The sequence below is a fragment of the Oryzias melastigma genome, linkage group LG14 (assembly GCF_002922805.2).
Source record: "Oryzias melastigma strain HK-1 linkage group LG14, ASM292280v2, whole genome shotgun sequence".
NCBI classification, from domain to species: Eukaryota; Metazoa; Chordata; class Actinopteri; order Beloniformes; family Adrianichthyidae; genus Oryzias; species Oryzias melastigma.
In genome coordinates this window covers 7,367,831-7,389,515 of record NC_050525.1, presented here as the reverse complement: position 1 = coordinate 7,389,515, position 21,685 = coordinate 7,367,831, and the positions used below count along the sequence as shown (strand labels likewise).

The following is a 21,685-nucleotide window of genomic DNA, read 5'->3' as shown; positions in this document are numbered from 1 at the left end:
TTTGGAATTATTATTTTTTTTATAGCTACATGATAGCTGTTTTGGCTAATTTAGTCATTTTTATTTTTTGTCCATTTTGGAGTTTAGCTAATGTTTTAGCTACATGCTAACCATTTTTTGCAAACCGGTTATTTTTTTTTTTAGTTTGTAGGCTTAATATTTTAGTTGCTATCAGCTTCAACATTTTCAGCTGTCAGCTTCAGTGTTTTCAACTATCAATTTCAGCATCTTCAGCAGCCAAATTCAGCTTACAGCATTCACACTAGTATTATCACAGGTAATACTATATATAGGTCATTATTATGTTAAAAAGTTACTGTCTTAAAGTTTTAAAAACGTAGTTTCAGTGTGTTCATTAATGTTTATCCTGTTTGGCCTGGGACCAAAGGTGTATTTTGGATTTAGGCCCCTGTGAGATTGAGTTTGACACCCCTGTTAGCGCGACCCAGGACGGACCTTGTGTTCTGACGGGCTCTGAGATGGGGCTGGGGTCACTCAGGCCATAGGCGTTGACTGCCCGGACGATGAACAGGTAGATGGTGTTGGGGAACAGGCCGGTGATGGTGTGCGTCTCCATCTTCACCATGTCAGCTACTGTCTGCCAGGTGCTGCCTGCTGATTGGCTGTTACGGGGGAGACAAAGCAAATCTTGACATTGATGTGAAAGTTTGTTAAGATTAAATGTTATATAATAACGTCTAGAGGTTATTATTCAGCAAAACGAGGCTGAAAAGACGAGATTTGACTCAGAAAGTTGTTCTTGAACATCAAACAGCTGTAAGATTTCTGCTTTTATCTCTTAACAACCTTTCACTTGACGTATAAGGCTGCTACCACTCATCTGTAGATGATTTTGTCGTTAATTATTTTCAGTTGTCAAGGGGAAAAACGTAGCTTTTGCATCTCTAAAAAGCCTTTTCCAACAGTGGATTTAAACTTTGTATTTTTGAAAGCTTCCGTCTAAACTTTGTATACGACATGTTCTGACAGTTATTCTCACTGAAACTTTTACTGCGGTTACTAGTAAAAGTGTTGCAACAACTGTAATTGAAACTCCTCCCTCTGCAGTAAAAAAAAGGGGAGGAGCAAACAGGATCCTGAGGAAGGTGTTGTGTTCTGCTGCAGAAGCACCTGAACGCCTCGATGATGTAGGAGGTGACGGCGGCTCCACCCTCGTGAGCGTTGGGTTGCCAGGTCAGGCTGACGCTGTTCTTTGACACATCGGTGACGATGGGTTTGTGTGGCGGACCGGGCAGCTGGAAGGGTTCTGCAGCCTGAGCCGCTGACGGGTCAGCACTCTCTAATGCAGACAGGAGGGAGCAGAAAGAAGTGAACGTTTGCTAATGACAGTAGCTAGTGGTGTATATATATAGTATTCAGTCAACCACTAATTGTGCAAGTTGTCCCATTTAGAGCTATGAGAGAGATCTTTAATGTTCATCATAGGTAAATCTCAACTATGAGACAAATTGAGAAAAAAAAATCTGAAAATCACATTGTCTGATTTTTAACGAATTTATTTGTAAATTATGATGGTAAATAAGTATTTGGTCACCTACAAACAAGCAAGATTTCCTGTAACCGTAAGAGGATTCTCTGTCCTTCGCTCTTTACCTGTATTAATGTCACCTGTTTGAACTCATTATCTATATAAAAAACACTTGTCTACAACCTCAAACAGTCACACTCCAAACTTCCCGAAGACCAAAGAGCTGTCGAAGGACGCCAGAAACTAAATTGTTGACCTGCAGCAGGCTGGGAGGCCTGAATCTGCAATAGGTAAGCAGCGTGGTGTGAAGAAATGAATTGTTAGGAAATGGAAGACCAGTAATAATCTCCCTCAATCTGGGGCTCCCTCCAAGATCTCATCCTGTGGGGTCAAAATGATCACAAGAACGGTGAGCAATAATCCCAGAACCACACGGGGGGACCTGGAGAATGATCTGCAGAGAGCTGGGACCAAAGTAACAAAATCTACCATCAGTAACACACTACAAACCCTGCAGTTCCAGACGTGTTCCTCTGCTAAAGCCACAACATGAGCAGGCAGAGAGCATTTGGATGATCCAGAAGAGGATTGGAGAATATCCTATAGGTAGAACTTTTTGGTAAGAGCTCTATTTGTCGTGTTGAGTTGCATCCAAAAAACACCATATCTACTGTAAAGCATGGGGGTGGAAGTATCATGCTTTGGGTTGTTTTTCAGCAAAGGGACCAGAATGACTGATCCATGTAAAGGAAAGAATGAATGGGTCATGAATGGTCAGATTGTGAGTGAAAACTTCCTTCTATTAGCATTGAAGGGTCTTTCAGTATGACCCAAACACACTGCCCGGGTAATGAGGGAGTGGCTTCTTAAGGTCATTTCAAGGTCATGGAGTAGTCCGACTCCAGATCTCAACCCCATAAAAAAATCAATGGAGGGAGTTGAAAGTCTGTCTTGGCCAGCGACAGCCCCAAAACATCACTGCTGTAGAGGAGATCTGCATGGAGGAATGGACCAAAACACTTTGTGAAAACCTCGTGAAGACTTGCAGAAAAACAAAGTATTGAGATGAACTTTTGTTATTAACTAAAAACTTTTTTCCACCATAATTTACAGATAAGTTATTTAAAAACAGACAATGGGATTATCTTGATTTATTTTTGTCTCTCGTAGTTGAAATATATCTATGATGAAAGCTAAAGGCCTCTCTTATATTTGTAAGGGGGGGAACTTTCATATTTTGCTACCAGTTTGGCCATAAAAGTAAAAAGTTTTGTTGCTAATTTGTCAACCTTTCATGGAAAATAAAGAAGTCTCTAGCTTTCAGTGTCTTCATCCCTGAAGCTTTTAAATGACCCTACACAGCATTACAGAAATGAGAGACTTAGATGAACACGACGGCAGTTTGAGAACGTTTTCAATGTGTGAAACAGACGTACCTTTGACAGTGAGCACTCCACTCCAGCTGGTCTCTCCGCTGGAGCTGGAGGCCACACACGTGTAAACTCCAGAGTCCGCTTCCTGGAAGATGCAAACATCAGTGAGGTGAGCATGAGCGTGGGAACACGAGGCTGCGTGAATGCCTCCATTACCAGTGACGGAGAATAAACGCCATCTCTCTGTTAAAGCACCGTGTTTATGCCCAGAATACAAAACAGCCCAGAGATGGAGAAGATGAAAGCGCCTCTTCACCTCTGCAATCTCTCAGCATCAAAGTAAAGTAGTCTTTTGGATTTCCTTTCTTTAAATCCAGACAGACGCGTCACTTTCTGTCTGCTTCTTTTGTTTGTTGTTTAGTTTCTCTGCAGATATGATATGATGATGACATCTGATAGAGTGGGATCAGGGGAGTGAGGAGCAAACAAAACAAAGATGAAGGTCATCTTTGGATGGAATGAAGTGTGATTTATTCTCCACAGGTTGGATGTGAGTGGAAATCATCCAAGATTTAAAATGTAGCTCTTCTTTTAATCCAGCAGAACATTTTTAAACATCGTCATTCTTTCTTAAATGTTTTTGTTACGTTTAAGCCTCAGATTTCCTTAAGAATCAATAACTGCTGACCTCGTAGGAATATCTGCAATCTCATCAGATGAGCCTCAACATGGCGTCGGTCTAAAGAACTTTTCAATCTTCCATAAATGACGTATCCTCAGAGCTCCTATTTAAAGCTGAATATAAAAGTCAAGCTGTTGGCTTTTATGTTCCTTGTCTGATTCCAACACTGCATTGGAGGAGAGCTGGAGCAACGATCAAAGAACAGAATTTTAATGACCAGCAAGGCGTGCAGAAATTTTCGAGGCTTCTCTCTCTGCTCAGCAGCTACTTAGCATTCTGGACAGACGGAGAGCAGATGTAATTAAAAGGTGTGTGATGAATGTGCCGGGGAGTATGTGTGTGTTCACTCCTGAAAGCTGGCTATTACATTTTTTGGGAATCAAGCCAAAAGCCAGACAGGCTGTGAAATTGCTTACAATGCGAAGAGGTCTTGGGGGTCTGAAGTGAGGCTGTTTTTCACCGGGACACGTTTCTGGAGCTTCACTGTTCGCTTGTCTTAAATTTGTGGGACAGAATCAAGTCTGAAAGGCTAAACGAGTGAGATCGTCAAGAGGTTGGCCATAGAGGCTGCAGCAAGATCATGCTCTTCAATATCTGTCAGTCCGATAGTTCAAGTTAAATGTGAACATTGGAGACAAAACCTTCAAACTCCAGGAATTAATTTGTTAAAATAACAAAAAACAGACATAAAGTGATAAAAAGCTCAAAAAAACATATATATATATATTTATATATTCTTCCTCTGTATGTTTTCAACATGGACTCTTGCACTTCAAAGTTGTACACGACTACAATTATCAAAGATAAAAACAGTCACAAATGTTCTCCTTCTTCCTGTGACAGATGTCGCTAGCATCGTTAGCACAGATTGTCCTCATATTGTGATTTTATTGTGCGTTCTTTGATTCACACGCATGCAGGTTTTACGACATACATACAAGATGCACCGATGTAAGTGCATCTTGAAGAAGAAGAGTGGGACGTCTGTGATTTGGCTGCATTTTGAATTGAAGACGTCCGACGATGAACAGAAGACAACAAAATATAAACAAGCTAGCAAGGAGGCTATGCTAACACAACAAACCTAGTATCACTCAAGGAAAGTCCACAAAAATGAACATATAAGATTACAAAAATAAGAGATAAACCATAGTTGTGGAATAGAGCTGTAAGAAGCATTCAAACACTCCGGTTCTTGTGATCTGATCCCGGAAATTCGAGTCCGGAAATTTGCGACGTCTAAGATTGAATCATGATCTTTATTAATATAGTAGAGTGTCATAAAATATGTATTGTTCTGGAACTAAGAATAATGTTGGATTTTAAAGCCGAATGCGCTGTGCGACTGTCAGCAGAAATAAACAAATCTTCAAAATAAAGTGTCGGTGAAGCTTCCTGTTTTCAAAGTAAAACTAGCAAAAACTTCTTTACATGTCAAAAAATGAGATTGAAGTTCCACTCACTGACTTAAGTTCTGAGGGTAAAAATAAAAGCTTTATCATCAGAGTTTTAGCTCCAGTGTTTAATTTGTTTTTGTTATAACTCTTCAACAATTGACGCAATTGACTAAATTCTAGCAGAATTTTGTGCAAATATGTGTTTTTCCACTCAGAAATATGAACTGTTGTGCACTTTAAAAAATGTTTTTCATAAAAAGTATTTTTTTCACAAATTCAGTTTAAATACCTTTGATTTTTGGAACAAAGGTGAAGGCTGCCGTATTTTATCCACATCTGTTCTCATTTATTTATTTTGCTACACTAAAATGTTTGTTTCTCAATTGTGACTATTCAGTTATCTGTTATTTAAATTGTCAAAAAAGTAAGCTATGACTTTTTTCAGAGAATAGCTGAAAATATACTTTATTGTTGTATAACGTGATATATATCGTTATCATGATATAAATTATTTTAAAAATCGTGATATAAATTGTTGTCCATATCGCCCAGCACCACCGTAGGTTAACAAGGACGCCCAATAGAAGCAGCATCTGTGTGGACCAGGCATTAATACGGGACACAATGAAACATTGGAAACTGGAAATTCCTACTAAGGGGGAGACTTGTAGAATTCGACCTAACCTGGCAGCCTTTATGAACTTTTTTTGGTACAACAAAGATGTAGCTTTGTTTGATATTTATTTTCTTTTGTTGTTAAAAAAAAAAGACTGGTACACCTTTGAAAAATCCACCAATCATTCAGCAGTTTTTTATACACTAACTTTTTGAGTTTCATTACCTAATTCTGCAGGATAGTTTGTCTTTGACAGTAAACAGAAATGCCATTTTTATGTGTATAAAAACTGGACTAATGAACAACTTTTATTTTTTTTGCTCTAATAAACAAAGCAATGGTTTTGATTTTTATTTGAAAATCTTTGAAGTGACAATAAAAACCTCAAAGTGTGCACTCACTGCTAGAGTAAGAAAACAGAGACTTTATAGGCTGGAAGAAGATATTTTTTTAGCTTAAGAAAGCTGAAGACAACCATTGTTGACAATTAAGGACAAATAATCTTTTAGCAAACCTCTAACACGTCTCACCCAAACACTTTGGTGACTCCATTCCAAATGTATGATGACATGAAGGTCAAACTAACAGAGCTGCTGGTTGTGAGTTCGTCAAATTCCACTTTCATGTGTTTACTCGAGGAATAAATCCATCACAAAAACAATCGACCTGTCTTTCGCTCAGTCTACAAGTGCAGCCCTATTTGGCTCCGTCAAAACCCTAATACATAATGCAGAGCGTGCCCAGCACCAGCTATCATGACTAATGACGTGGGGGTCGCAGTGCACAGCGGGCCCCTCTCCTGCATCTGTGGGCTGGCTCAGCGCTAAAGCTGACAGAAGAATTACTCAGGCCTAAGTGGCTTGTCAGGGTGTCTTACAGGACGCGGAAAAGGTCAGGATGGGTGACTCTCGGCCTCATCCGGCATTCTTCACCCATCCTACTGGCTCTGTAGACGCTGATCCTCAGTCGACCTGTGAGCTGGATGAAGGTGCATCTCTCTGTGAGAGAGGCAGAGCCCAGGTGGGGGGGGTCTGTGTCTACACAGAAGGCAGGGTGGGCGATGAACAGCTGGGACAGAGGACAATTAATCAAGAACAAGAGTCCAGGGCTGCAAAATGCACAAGGCAACAGTATGAGAGGAAAAGGAGATGGAGACAGGAGATGGTACTCAGAATTTTAGCTATTTTGATCACATGCTAAAGATTTAAAGTCCCACTCTAACTAGATTTTTTTCTATTGTAAAAAAAAATCCCAGTGGTTTTTTAACTATGATTATGCCGTTTTTAGCCAAAATCAAAAAGCCTGTGACGGTTATGAAGTCAGCAGGAACGCGGTAGAAATTTGTCTCTAAGTTATGGGTGGGAGCGAATATCCAACACATTCTCATTCCCAACCCGTTACAGACGGACATTTGGTAGAGGGCCCCTCGTTTGGGTGTCCCCAACTCGTTTTTTGACGTTCTGGCTCTTCCCATTAAATCATAGGTCCCCAACCTGCGGGTCGCGAACCAGAACCAGTCTAGTACTGGGACTCAGATTTCTCAAACCCAGTACCGGTAACCTAAACTGGTACTAGTTTGTGTCCGGGCCCGGTTCACGCACGGTGGCGTGTCTGGTAACGGTACCACATCCGGTACAATGTTGGGTACTGCATACAGCACTGCGTCCAATTCTGTGTCTGGTACTGTGTCGGGTAACAGATCCGGTACTGGATACGCTACAGCATCCGGTACCGTGTCTGGTACCGCATCTGGTACAGTGTCTGATACCGCATCCTGTGCTGTATCCGGTACCGGGTCCTGTACAGCATCTGGTATTGCACATGGTGCTGCATCCAGTACTGTGTCTGGTACCACATCTGGTACAGTTTCTGATACCGCAACCAGTACCGCGTCCAGTGGCGTATCCGGTACCGTGTCCTGTATAGCGTCCAGTATCATGGCTGGTGCTGCATCCAGTACCGTGTCTGGTACTACGTCCAGTAGCGTATCCGGTACTGTGTCCGGTGCCGCGACCTGTACAGCGTCCGGTATCGCACCTGGTGCTGCATCCAGTACTGTGTCTGGTACTGCATTGGTAACCCATCCGGTACCGTGTCTGGTATTGCATCCGGTACAGTGTCTGATATCGCATCCAGTAGCATATCCGGTACTGCATCCAGTGCCGCGTCCGTACCATGTCCGTTATCGCGTCTGGCACAGCATCCGGTACCGTGTCTGGTACAGCATCTGATACCGCATCCAGTACCACGTCCAGTGCCGTGTCTGGTACCGTGCCTGGTGCTGTATCCAGTTCTGTGTCTGGTACTGCATTTGGTAACGCATCAGGTACCGTGTCTGGCACTGCGTCCGGTGCTGCGTGCAGTATTGCATCCAGTACCATGTCCGTTATTGCGTCTGGCACAGCATCCAGTACCGTGTCTGGTACAGCATCTGATACCGCATCCAGTACCACGTCCGGTGCCGTATCCGGTACAGCATGGTACTGCGTCCTGTACAGCGTCCAATACCATGCCTGGTGCTGCATTCAGTGCTGTGTCTGTTACTGCATTTGGTAACGCATCAGGTACCGTGTCTGTTACTGCGTCCGGTGCCGCGTCCGGTATCGTGCCTGGTACAGCATCCGGTACCGTGTCTGGTACAACGTCGGGTACTGCTTCTGCATCTGGTGTCAGGTTAGGGTACCGGTACTGGAAGTGTCCCGAGGATCAGTCCGCGTCCAGTATTGCATCTGGGACTGCGTCCCGAAAGCTGCAAACTCTTGATTTTACGAACACCCAATACGTCAAAATTGAACCACACGTCGTTATGTAACGAGTTGGGAGTAAAAACGTGTTGAAATACCCCAGCATGCCTTTGTTTACACATTTCCATTTCATTTACATTAGCAAAGCAAAACAATGGCGAGCAACATCAGAGCTATATCATTTAAGGTTTGAATGCTTTATGGTTTTGATTGTAATAAGTTTTAATTCCTGAACATTTTATGGATTTATTACAATTTTAATTAATATTTTTACTTTTCCGCGACCCCAAAAGGGACGAAGCGGTCAGGAAAATGAATGAATAAATTTTTACTTTTGTAACAAATAGATTTTGATAGTTTTTTTATTATTGTATTTGTTTTTATGTCTGTGTGGTAACTGCAAGAAGCTGGGTGCTCTTAAATTTTTCTTACAGGATTAATAAAGCTTCCATTCTATTCTATTCTATACTATTCAGCCGCACAGTTTTGAACCAGTTCAGATGAGGAAAATCAAGGCGTACATGGATCATTTCTCTTGAGAAAAATGCTCCAAGAACATGTTAAAGACAGCATTTTCATTGGAGTGGGTCTTTAAAGTTTTCGTCACAACTGATGTGAATCATGATGGTGTTGCTCTCCAAATTCTAATTGCACCCCCAGCAAACAGAAGGGTTTCTCTCTGTTGTGTGTGAATGAAAGTTACATCACAGGTGAACTGGATTTGAATCTGATCAAATCTATTCACTCAGTTGCATGCAGTCCTTTTCACCGTCCTCACACTGCACTTGGAACCACGCCCATATCCCTTTTCTTTATGACCTTACATCCAAAGCCCCCATCCTGTACCACATGCTCCATCAACCATTTAACAACACACACACACACACAGACACACACACATGCATGCAGACACAGTCTGTTCAGGGCATCTTGACACCACAGTGAAAGAAAGCATCAGTGTGACTGGCAGAAATCCCAGGATAATGGCTTCCATATCTTCCTAGGGCACAAGGAACCATCAAACCATCTGCTCCTCTCCTGGTGTCCTGAGGAAGTCTGCTGGTTAAGTTCAGTATTTTCTGCAGTTTCATGTCTTTATTATTTAATCATGTTTTGTAGCTGAAGTTTTCTGTGCTCTATTTGAATTATCATCGTGAGGTTATTTGTACTAAGAGTCTGCAGAACTTGTTAGCATATATGAAATAATAAAATGTTATCGGTGTAAATAAGAATTTTTCTTAATTGTTGTGTCTGATTAAATACAAATAAAATAAATGAATAAAATGACAAATAATTAAAAATGTTATGTTTTTTTTTTCTTTAAAATGGAATTGTTGATATTACCTGATTAATTAACTGTGTTATAGAAAGGCCAGTTGACTTCAAACATTGGACACTGATGCACAAACTGTACTGGATTCTACTTGAATCAATCGCTATTCAACCGTGGTTCAGAACAGAAGACCTGTGTAGTGTCTGGTCTCATGAATGAGGTATGTCTACAATTGTTCTTGTGATATTTCTATCTATCCATCAATAAAAACACATGTCCTTATATGAAAAATTGGGAGTGAAAATGTGTCGGGAGAACATGCAAAGTCCACAGAAAAAAGGTCTACCATTCAGGACTTGAACTGGGGGCCTTCTTGCTGTGAAGCAGGAGCGCTAACCACAGACACACCAAGCAGCCTGAAAAATTCTTATGTTTCTTTAGTTGTCTCGCCCCTTTAATGTTTTAAAATGTTGGATTGTGTTACCAAGCAAAGGTAAATGATCAATAAGTGAAAGCAATTGTTGGTATGGATGAAAGTACTGACACTAACGATTATTTTAATACTTGACAAATCACTGATTTTTTTTTTACGATTAGTCAACTAATCGGGTCATCCACAAAGTGGATGTAAAACACACATCTCAACCATCATTAGCTTTAAACTAACTAAAAATAAAGACAATTAAGATGATAGTTTTATAAACGTGTAATGACTTTCCTTCATTTGTTTCTTTTATTAAAACAAGATTAAATCAAATCAGTTAGGCATCTGAAACAAGGAACTATTTTTTACTAAATAGTTTTGGTCTCACTGACTCAAATATGACAAAGCAGCGGTGGGATCAAGTCATTGTTTTGCAAGCAGTAAGTAAGTCTCGAGTCTTTGTCCTCGGGTCCGAGTCAAGTCCCAAGTCAAAAACAGTCAAGTCCCAAGACGAGTCACAAGTCATGACCAACAACTCTCAAGTCGAGTCACAAGTCATGACCAACAAGTTGAGTCACAAGTCATGACCATCAAGTCTCAAGTTGAGTCACAAGTCTTGACCAACAATTCCCAAGTTGAGTCACAAGTCATGAGAAAACAAGTCCCAAGTGGAGTCACAAGTAATGACTAACAATTCTCAAGTCAAGTCCCAAGTCATGACCAACAAGTCTCAAGTCGAGTTACAAGTAATGACCAACAATTCTCAAGTAGAGTCACAAGTCATGACCAACAAGTTGAGTCACAAGTCATGACCAACAAGTCTCAAGTTGAGTCACAAGTCTTGACCAACAATTCCCAAGTTAAGTCAAAAGTAATGACCAACAAGTCTCAAGTCAAGTCCCAAGTCATGACCAACAAGTCCGAAGTCGATGAACAAGTCCTAAAATCAATGTTTCAAGTCCTTTCAAGTCAAGTTTTTTTGCAATTTGATTGGTTGGAGTGTCGGATCAATTCAACATGGCCTTAATTTGATTGGATGTTGGGCCGACACCACATGTAAACAAACAAACTGAGAAAGGAAGACTGCGGTTTGGCCTCTGTCAAGTGGATTTGGGGAAAAATAGCAAGTCTTTCCAAGTCAAAGTTATTTATATGAAAGTCCGAGTCAAGTCACAAGTCAGAGCTTTGAAAGTCCAAGTCGAGTCTAAAGTCGTCAAATTCATAACTCGAGTCTGACTCAAGGCAAAGTCATGTGAGTTGAGTCCCCACCTCTGTGGAAAAAGTGATGTTTTTGGGTGGTGAACAACTTTGAACAACTTAGTTAAACTTTACTACTCTCTGACTCCATATAATATAAAGTTACGACTAATGGACTTTTAAATTAGTCGTCGACTATTTTAAGAGTTGATTAGTTGACTAATCGTGGCAGCTCTAGGTGAAAGTTTAGCAGTCAAACTCCTGAAATGAACAAAAACTGTTTGAATCCATGTTTCTGCAAATGGATTTTTTTCCGAACATACTTGGAGGCGGTTGGGTGGCTCAGTCTTCTGCAGCCAGGAATGGTGCAGAGCAAACCCAGATTCGTTTCTCAGGAAGTGTGATGAGTTTAATCCAGTGTGGGTCGCTGAGCAAGACCCTTCATGCTACTGCCTCACTATGGGGCCACAAGAGGGCCCAAGTCTGGGTCTCAATGTGCCGTCCCGAGCCCAGTTAAAATACAGGGTTGTGACAAGAAGGGCATCCGGCGTAAAACTCTAAACCAAATGTGTAAATCAGTGAAAACTGATTTTCTGTGGTGACCTCTAAAGGGATACTTCCCAAGGTACTTGGAGAGGAGTATGTCGAGTACTGTTGATGTACGGAACTAATCTCATCTTTCAAACATTAGTCCATAAATACCATTTGCTTACATGTTTCAGATCAAACTAAACCAGAGTCTGCAGGGAACATCTGCATAATGTTTGACAGCTTTAGATGCGATTCAAAGCCTGAGCACCTTCAGAGTAATGCACGCAGCTGTCAAATCACCGCCTTCCATCCCCACACAAAATAAGCACAGCAGGAAAATGTATTCCAGGCTCCTGACTCGCAGCTTCTGCTTCATCTCGTCCTTTTATTTCATATCTCTGCCGCACTCATGCGCGCACTGATGTATTGAGGATTTAATTACAAGTCTTTGCAATCGTTAATCATTGAGAGCACACAATCAATTAATGTGCGAGCTTCTTTGAGACTTGTCAAGGCTGCAGTGACCTCAGGTGCTGCTTTGTACTCAGAAGGGACTTTGGGGCAGAATGGATTTCATTAGCATGGAGTCAGATGGCGCTAACGACTGCTAATGGCCCTGAAGACTCATTATCATGGTGATCACACGTCACCATTTCTCCTTTCCTGCTTTCGTAAAAAAAATCTTCATTTGAACCAAATGTGAACATTTTTCTTAGGCACTTTAAGCTGCTGTTTCACCATGTGTCACAATGTCTCTCGAGTTCATAGAACGCAGTGATGTGCTGATTTGTCTGAGCCAAGTTGTTATTCGAATCAAACTAAACCATTATAAATCGATTCAAAATGAAATAAATCAATATAAATTGAAGAAATCGATTCATTCTTGTTTACTCGACTGTTCACATGTTTAATTTACACTTGATTATCTTGAAGAAATACAAGGAATCTAGAAAACTTCACCTTCATGGCTCAGTACCAGGTATTTATCTGAGTTGAAGTTTTGGATAAAGATGTCCCGGATCCATTTTAAATCAGATCAAAATGAACCAAAATCGACTATGAGTTGGACCGGCCACAACAGATTATGAAATAAATCAAATCGTTGTTAAAATGAATCATTACACCCATAATATTCATGATCAGATTTTAGTGGTTCTTGCACAGTTTCAATCAATTAAATTTAGGGCTGGGAATCAATTTGAAAAAAGTAACTAATTAATCGCAAATCTGGGAAAAAATTAATTGCAATTAATCGCAGTTTTTTTTTTTGTTGCAGTATTTTGGTTGACCAGTTATTATCTCTGAAAATTCACAAGATGAAAGCACACGCAAGACTGTACATTTAGAACATTTTTTTAAATTAAGGCTGTCAATGAATTAAAAACAAAAAAAACAATAGATCAATCACATGATTGGATCATGATTAATCACTATTATTCACAATGTTTTACTAAGTAAATTTGATGAACAAAAAGCGGCTAGAAAGAACATTTTTCAAATAGTCTCCTTTATGATCAAAACTGAGAGAAATACCAAGATTAAAGAACTAAAAACCAATTAAATATTTACTAGTTTAAAAAATAATAGTAATAATTTATAAGTGGGAAGAAACGACGTGTTTTAATGCACGCTGTGCATGACTGCACCGCTTAGACCAGCGATCTGCAACCTTTAACAGGTTTTTTTTGTTTCCTACTGATCAAAACTTAGTAGAAAGTCTTATTTTGATACCGCCATACATTCATTACAATGGTTTTTTTATAACAAATATGAATAATGCTTCTTTTGTGGCATAAATAAAAACAGAAATAGAAAATGAAACTAGCATTTTCTCAACTTTGACAGAAGCTCATATGATTTCCTTTCAAAATAAAAGACGCCTTGCACCAGACCAGATCATAACAGTGTAGCTTTGGACAGCATAAGATAATATGTGTTTTAAACTAATAAAGAATTAGAGTTTTTACCAAAGTTTTGCTTAGTATTTGAAATCGATGTATTCTGTAGAAACACAGAGCAAAACAGAAAATTACATAGTTTATCTTCTATCACCTCAAATATACATTTATAATATACATTTATAAACCTAACTAATATAAATGAAAAAGAATGCTAATGTAGTAACCCTTACTTAAAAAAAATACCATTATTTCATTTTTTTAGCCAAAGATCCACTATGGAGAGGTAAAAGAGCCACAAGTAGCTTCGGAGCTGCAGGTTGCAGACCCCTGGCTTAAAACAAAGAGGAAGACTGCTGCTCCATGAGATCTGAGTAATTTGCATAAATAAATATTAACACGTTAATCAGACAATTTCTTTGTCTTGGTGATGATGGTGCCTACATGAAATAAATCAAGACACAATTTAAACTGATAAAAGTAAGAAAAAAATGGTTACTCATGGAACATAACCACCACAATAAACAAGGAACACTGTATACTTATAGGACACATGTTTTAAGTTTCACTCCTAAATGCACAGCCACCCACTGACATTTAAGGCTCGACAACTTCACGTGTATTTTAACATTTCAGCTTAAGTGGAGGACCTCTATTTACTGACCTGTAAGTTAGTGATTTGGAAGGTGCCGTTCTCCATCAGACTGATTCGATCGTCATTTCCCAGGATCCTCTGACCATCTTTTTCCCACTGGATGCTGGGAGTGGGGTTCCCTATGATGTGGCAGTGGAGCTGAGCAGTGGAACCAGGAGCTAAGGTGTGATTGGCCGGTCCCTGGCGGATGATGGGGGGGACACGGTCCGAAGGTGCTTGAGGGACAGACAACACTCACTTGACAATTTTGAATGCAGAGTTTACCTACAAAGCTACAATTGTTTACCATCTAAATCGCTCTCTCACCAGCACGGCATTTGAAATAAACCACAAAGTGTTTCTGAAACCGGAGGCCCAACATAAAGCCCCCCATTGGTCAAAAAAACAGATGGAACATTTTAATCACAAAATCTCAAACCGACCGTTAAAGGTGAAATGGGGCGGAGCTTTATAAGCCCCAGTAGTTGAGCATGGGGATTTCTGTGTGTGTTCACACTCACTGCTTTCCACCTCCAGCAGGGCTTTGGTCAGGATGCTGCCGGCCACACTGATGGCCTGGCAGATGTAGTAGCCCGAGTCTTGGACGTGGACATCAGCGATGGTGAGCTCACCGCTCAGCGACACGGAGAAACGACCAGACTGGGACGGCTCCTGGATGGGGAACAACAAGATCTACGAACGGAAAAAGACATGGAAAACAAATTAGTCTTTGCCTTCAACATCTTATCAATTCACGCATTCAGATGCTGCACTTGTTCATTTGGCAATAATTGCTTTTATAAAGTTGAGCGACATGAACTCTGTGACTGCTACACAAATGTACTGAGCTGATAAAGAACTGATCACAGCCCTGAAAATAACAATAAATGGTAGTTTATGCCAGACATACTGGGAGATTGTATTTCAGCTAAAAGTCATTTTTCAGCCATTAACAGAATTAGTCGATAAATGTTACATTTGGAATGTTTGACATTTTTAACAGAGTGTGAGGTCTTTACTTAAAAGGATCAACCAAAAACATGTATCATCTCACAAAAACTATTTAAAATTAAGTTTATAAAATTTTAAATATATTGAAATCCAAACGTCATGACCCAGCATTAGGAAATGAAGCAGCTAATTAATGAAATGAAAAATATAAATGTTAACTAGAAAAGTTGCATTACCTGGAATAACACTAGTGTGAATGCTTATGGCTGAAAGTTCTCGCTGAAGATTTTGAAGCAATTTACTTTAATTACTGAGTAATGTCCTAAACGTGCTGAATGTTTTCATACCAAAAATGCAAAAATTGGAGAAATTGGACAGAGCACTTGAATAATAAAAAATATATATAAAAAATTGCATAACATTTTTAAATGCGTAAAAGGTTTGAATATAAAAAGTACAAGGATGAATTTACTGAAAATGCTGAACGTTTAACACCAAAACTGCAGAGAGTGCACAAAGAATTTGAAAAATTTCTTTAAAAAAAATTAAAAAACTGTAAAACAAATGAATACCAAATGTAAAAGCATGAACATGCTGAAAGTTTTGATACCAATATTGTATGTGTTTTAAAGTCATTTTGGTTGGAGCTGAAAAAAAGCATGAATTGTATAAAATTTTAAAAAATATAAACTATACAAATACTAAAAGTACAAGCTGGAATGTCCTGATTGCTTAAGTTTCAAAAGTGCACAAAGTTTTTGAAGAGTTGGAAGAAATTCCCATTCATTTTAATGGAGCTGAAAAATTGCATAAATAGCGTAAAATGTTAAAAACTGCAAAAGATATCAATACCAAAAGTACAAGCAGAAATGTCCTGAATGAGCTGAACGTTTTGATACAAAGATTGCTGACAGTGTGATGTGTGCCGAAAAACGTACAGAAAGGAGCAGGAGAATCACGATAGTGTGTAAAGCATTCACACGACTACATATACAGCTTTAGCTGTGATAATGCTAGTGTAAATGCTGTAGACTGAATGTGAAGATGCCAGAGCAGATGGCGGAGAAGCTGAAACTGTTGAAGTTGACAGCTTGCTGAAATATTAGCTAAATGCCAAATTAGTCAAAGAAAATTGAAAAATGTTTTGCAAAAGCAGCTAGCATAATGCTAAAATATCAGCTAAACTCAAAATTTACCAAAAAACTGGGAAAAAGTCTAATTTTGCAAAAACACCTAGCTTAACGCTAATATATTAGCTAAACTCAAAATTACCTGAATAACTGTAAAAACGTAAAATTTTGCCAAAAACAGCTAGCATAGTGCTAATATATTAGCTAAATGCCAAATTAGTCAAATAAAACTGAAAAATGATTGCTAAAACAGCTAGCATAATGCTACAATATTAGCTAAACTCCAAATTTGCCCTAAGAAATTGGGAAAAAGTCTAACTTTGCCAAAACTGCTAGCATAATGCTAATATATTAGCTAAACAAAATTTGCCTGAAAACACATAAAAATGTCTAATTTTGTCAAGAAAAAGAGCTAGCATAATGCTAATATACTAGCTAAATGAAAAATTAGTCAAAGAGTGGAAAATTGAAAAATGTTTTGCTAACACAGGTAGCATAATGCTAAAATATTAGCTAAACTCCAAATTTGCCTAAGAAAATGGGAAAAAGTCTAACTTTGCCAAAATAGCTTGCATAATGCTAATATATTAGCTAAATGTTAAATGAGTCAAAGAAAATGAAAAAAATGTTTTGCTAACACAGCTAACATAAGGCTAAAATATTAGCTAAACAAAATTTGCCTGAAAACACATAAAAATTGTCTAATTTTGTCAAGAAAAAGAGCTAGCATAATGCCAATATACTAGCTAAATGCTAAATGAATTAAAGAAAATGAAAAAAACATTTTTTGCTAACACAGCTAACATAAGGCTAAAATATTAGCTAAACTCCAAATTTGCCTAAGAAAATGGGAAAAAGTCTAACTTTGCAAAAACAGCTAGCAAAATGCTAAAATATTAGCTAAACTCAAAATTTGCCAAAATAACTTAATGTCTTATTTTGTCTAAAAGAGCTAGTATAATACTAATATATTAGCAAAATTCCAAATTTGCAAAAAGAACTAGAAACATGTCTAAATTAGCCAAAAACAGCTAGCATGTTGCTAAATCAAAACCTTAATGCCAAATTACCCTCAGTGGTTGCTGAACATTTTAAAATTTGAATAGCGTCACTAGCTGAACGTTTATGCAGAAGTTTACAAAGTGAACAACAGATTTTTTTTGATGAGCCCCTGATGGGAGCTGGAAAAAAGAAGAGTGAGATACTCATGAACCCTAAAAACTCTCACTGTTCCTCCACCTGTAATTTGTTCTGTGCATCTTCAGTCAAATGAATGGAGTCAGGAGAAGAGCCACGACCGCTCCTGCAGACTCTCCCACTGCTCCTACCTCCGACCTGCAACATGCTTCCCACATGTCTCCTCTCCTTGTTATCTCGCTCCTCCACGCTTGTCGTCCTGCTCCCACACATTCGGCAGGCCTCCTCCACTCTCCCGTTTTTTCCTTCCCTCTAATCTAAACCTGGGAGCCACGCTACCGGCACCCACACACTCTCATCAGGCCTTTCAGAGCATTCCAACAGGCTGCAGTGCTTATCTTGCTCTCGCCTTTCACACACACAATTACACACATCGCTCAGAGCGCACGCAGGGCTCTGCACACTCACATGATGGTGAATAATACACTTGCTGGATGATGAAAGGTGAGGAGTATGTGTGTGAGTCACAGCGGCTCTGCAGTGCAGCAACAGATGATGGAAAAGAACAGGATGAGGGAAGAGATGTAGCTCTTCATGGAGCTCAGAACTGTGTGTTCCTTGCTGTGATAATGCTGAGATACATTTTATACGGTTAAATCCTTGTTTACTGGTGAAGCATGAGCAAAGAACAAGCGTGTGCTCAAGCAGCTTCTACAGCTGTTGCTACGGATATTGCTTGGAGGTTCTGTTACTCGAGTGCTGCCAATCAGGTGTTTGACTGGCAGCATGACTTTTACATCGTTGCAGTCAAGGTTTGCAGAAAGTCTCCAGTCCCATAGGCATGCTGGAGTCTGCAACCAATGAACTAAAACAAGCGTTTCATCTGTCTGAAGCTCCTTCTAGGACTATAAAGGCAGGTGTCTGTCCAGAGTGGAGATGCTGTAACGTTTTGCTGCATATCTGGAAGAAGTGAAAACGTTTTTAACACCAAAGACATCAGCTTTTCTGAGCTGGATCTGCCAGAGTAGCTTGAAAAGCTCCACTTCAGGGTACATGACAGCTCTGTTCTACAAAGTGAACACCGCTCTGCAGGGAAAGGACGGACAGACCTGCCCGGGCTACAGGAGGGGGTCCCAGATTGTCTCTTGGGAGGGCCATATCACTACGAGCTCTGTCTGTGCATATCTCACGTAGAATGAATGGAAGACACATATGATGTCCAGGAATAAGGTTTAATTATTGTGAAGAGTTCTACAAAAACATCAGTAATCATGCCTCCATGTTTAGGTTATGATTATTATTAAAAGATTTTCCAGGTACAGAGGGCTGTGTCTGTAAGACAGCCACTTTCACTGTGTTTCTGTGTCTCTGTGGCTGAGCTGTAGGCTCACGGTTTCGTATTAATCCGAGGGGGGGAAAATAAAATTAGGAGATCTTTTTCCTTTTTTTAATGTCTTGATGAGACCCGAGGTGGCAGCCCCCCCGGCGTCTTTCTCTCTGCCAGCATATTGAGCGAGTGAGCTTCGCCGTGGGAGTGAAAGCCGGCGATCTGTCCAGAGTGTATCACGCTCTGAGAACCTGCGGCTCAAACGGCTAAAGGAAAAAGATGAAAGTTCTGGACAAAAACGCTCACTTTGGATTAAAGATGTCCTGATCCATTTTAGGTCAGTGAACCGGATTGTTCAAAATGAACTAATATTGACTATTGATCGGATCGGCAACCACTAATATCAAATCAAATCGTTGTTAAAATGAATCGTTACAGCCCTAGTTTGAAGACTTACAGAAAAAGTGTAACAATCACAAAAACATTTATGGTTTTCAAGAAAGCCACACATAACCAAATATTAATAACTCTTTCTGAAATCTTCATAAAAATAAAGTTAAGAGATAAAAATATAATCATTTTGAAGAAATAGACAACACTATATATATATATATATATATATATATATATATATATATATATATATATATATATATAAAACTCTTTATATGATCTTCAAGAAAAATTCAAAAAAAATAATACTAATACAAAAATAGAACATTTCAAAAATATAAGCAATAAATAGACCGTCCTCTTTCTTCATATTCCCTTTGGAATGTGGAGGCTGCAGCTCCTCACACATCTCACAGTTTACGCTAAACTTCATGAATAAAACTGAGCAGCTGCGCGGTGTCCTGCACGTCTGTGCTCTTAGAGTGATAATAACAATTAAAAAAAGGTCAAATTCTTTTGTCTTTTGCTGCAGGTGGACATTTATATGTATTTTCATCTGTAGTATTCCCTCAATTATTGTGGAAGTTATGTTCTAAAAATAACTATGGGGAAGGTGAAATCAGTGAAGTATTATTACAGATGTTTTGAGGCAGTAAAACTTCACACTACTCACTTTCTACACTTTTCTCAGACAATTAATCAATCAATAAACAATAATTTTAAATAAGTGTTTTAGTGTATTTTGCAAAACCCTTTCTCACCTGGCTGCCTTCTTTCTGCCAAAACACAGCAGGAGGAGGGTTCCCCTTGGTGCCGCAGAGGAAGGTGACGGTGCGGCCCGGAGCTGTGATCTGGTCCCGTGGCCGAATCACAAACTGGGGAGGCACTGCGTGACAGAGAAGACAGACGTGAGGGAGTGAGGACACACCTGGAACAAAGACGTCATGCAGCAGCGTTTGTGTGACAGTGAGCGGAGCGGAACGCACGGAGGACGTGTGGCAGACATGCTGAGAGCAAAACCAGCCACAACTGACACCTCTCCCATCCCTCCGCCTTTCCTACAACACAAAACCTCATGTACACACGTGCACGCTCACTGCAGCGCACGTCAGGACAAAACAGGGAGAGTGTTTTTATCCGTCACTCAGCCTTTCACACAAACCAGGTTTCAGAGACTGCAGAGCAAAGTTCTCCACCAGGAAAATCTAAAGCTTTTAGTCTGCCAGAATATACAATTAAATCATTTTTTTCATGCTTGCATTAAGCTTTACATGGATAATTTCATAAAGGACCAAGTCTACTCATAACATTTGTGAGACTGAGCACCATTTTCAACGATAGTCTTAAAAGTTGTAAAAAAAAAAAATAGTGTTTTTTTTCAGAGGGAGGGAAAGGGCGGGTAGTGCCTGTGGGCCATACAATACTGCTAATTTTGGCTAATTTCTTATTTGCAAATGTTTTTTGGGCTAATTTAGAGTTTAGTTCATATTTAAGGAATGCACTCAAATTTTTTGCAAAATTGGCATGTATTAAGATTTTTTCTGAAATTTATAGTTCATAGTTTTTTAACGAAATTTCCAGTCTTTTATTAAATTTAAACGTTTTGCAAATAGCTTTTGCATTTTTAGCTAATCCCTTATGCAATTAAAGTAAATTATGTAATCATTTTCAAAAAGCTTCAGCATCCTCAGTGACTACTTTCAGCAAAAAGCATTCACACTAGCGCTGGTAATGCAACTTTTCTAGTTTATAATTATTTTTGTTATTTTTTTGCATCTTTTACGCACTACATAATAGGGCTTGATCCATCTCATGTGCAATCAAAATGACCTGTTCTGGCTGAACTACAGCCTGAATTCAGGTTTGTGGGTCACCTTTCTGCTCTGCAACAGCCTGGTAGCTGGATTGTGAGTTATCTGACGTACTGCACACCGTTGTGTCTGTGTGTGTGTGTGTGTGTGTGCTCTCGCACACGCCTCTTTGATTTGTACTGACTGTGTGGCAAAGTGACAGGCTGTCCTCCACAGAGGGGGTGTGAATACATAATGATGCCCTCCAACGTCCTAATTGATTTCTCATCGTCCCACCTGATCTCCTGGCCCTCCTTCATTCAAACTCTCTGTTTGCAAAAGAGCTGAACAGTGAAGAGCGTTTCAAAATCCATTCAATGCAACAAGACAAAAGAAAGATCCCCCGACAACTGTTAGATACCTTTGCTTCAACTTGTTTTCAACTACATTTTTCTGAACGGATGTTCAGAACTCAAACAGATACAAAGAAATCCACAATTTTTTGGTCAATGCTGCTTCTGAAGTTTGTATGTTTTTAAATTAGTTTCTTTTTTGCTTCGTCAAAATGTATCCTAACTGTAGCAGCTAATATTTTAGAGCTGAAAGCAGTTCTAGTCAAATACATTGACAGGAGTTACATCAGTTAGTGGATTATGAAGGTTTGATGGACAGCAGAATGACAAAATATGTACATATGCG

The 21,685-nt window shown here is 39.5% G+C and overlaps 1 protein-coding gene across 1 annotated transcript in view; it reads right to left on the bottom strand.

Annotated features, from left to right (window-relative positions):
• The window catches only part of robo3 (roundabout, axon guidance receptor, homolog 3 (Drosophila)), a 96,769-nt gene that overhangs the window by 17,125 nt on the left and 57,959 nt on the right, over positions 1-21,685 (bottom strand). Inside the window, exons 7-12 of the mRNA XM_024261674.2 lie at positions 19,958-20,082; positions 14,780-14,951; positions 14,289-14,494; positions 2,926-3,007; positions 1,132-1,300; positions 457-623 (exon numbers count right to left, since the gene is read on the bottom strand). Of these exons, the coding sequence (XP_024117442.1) occupies positions 457-623; positions 1,132-1,300; positions 2,926-3,007; positions 14,289-14,494; positions 14,780-14,951; positions 19,958-20,082 (921 nt within the window). The remainder of the gene's footprint in view (positions 1-456; positions 624-1,131; positions 1,301-2,925; positions 3,008-14,288; positions 14,495-14,779; positions 14,952-19,957; positions 20,083-21,685) is intronic.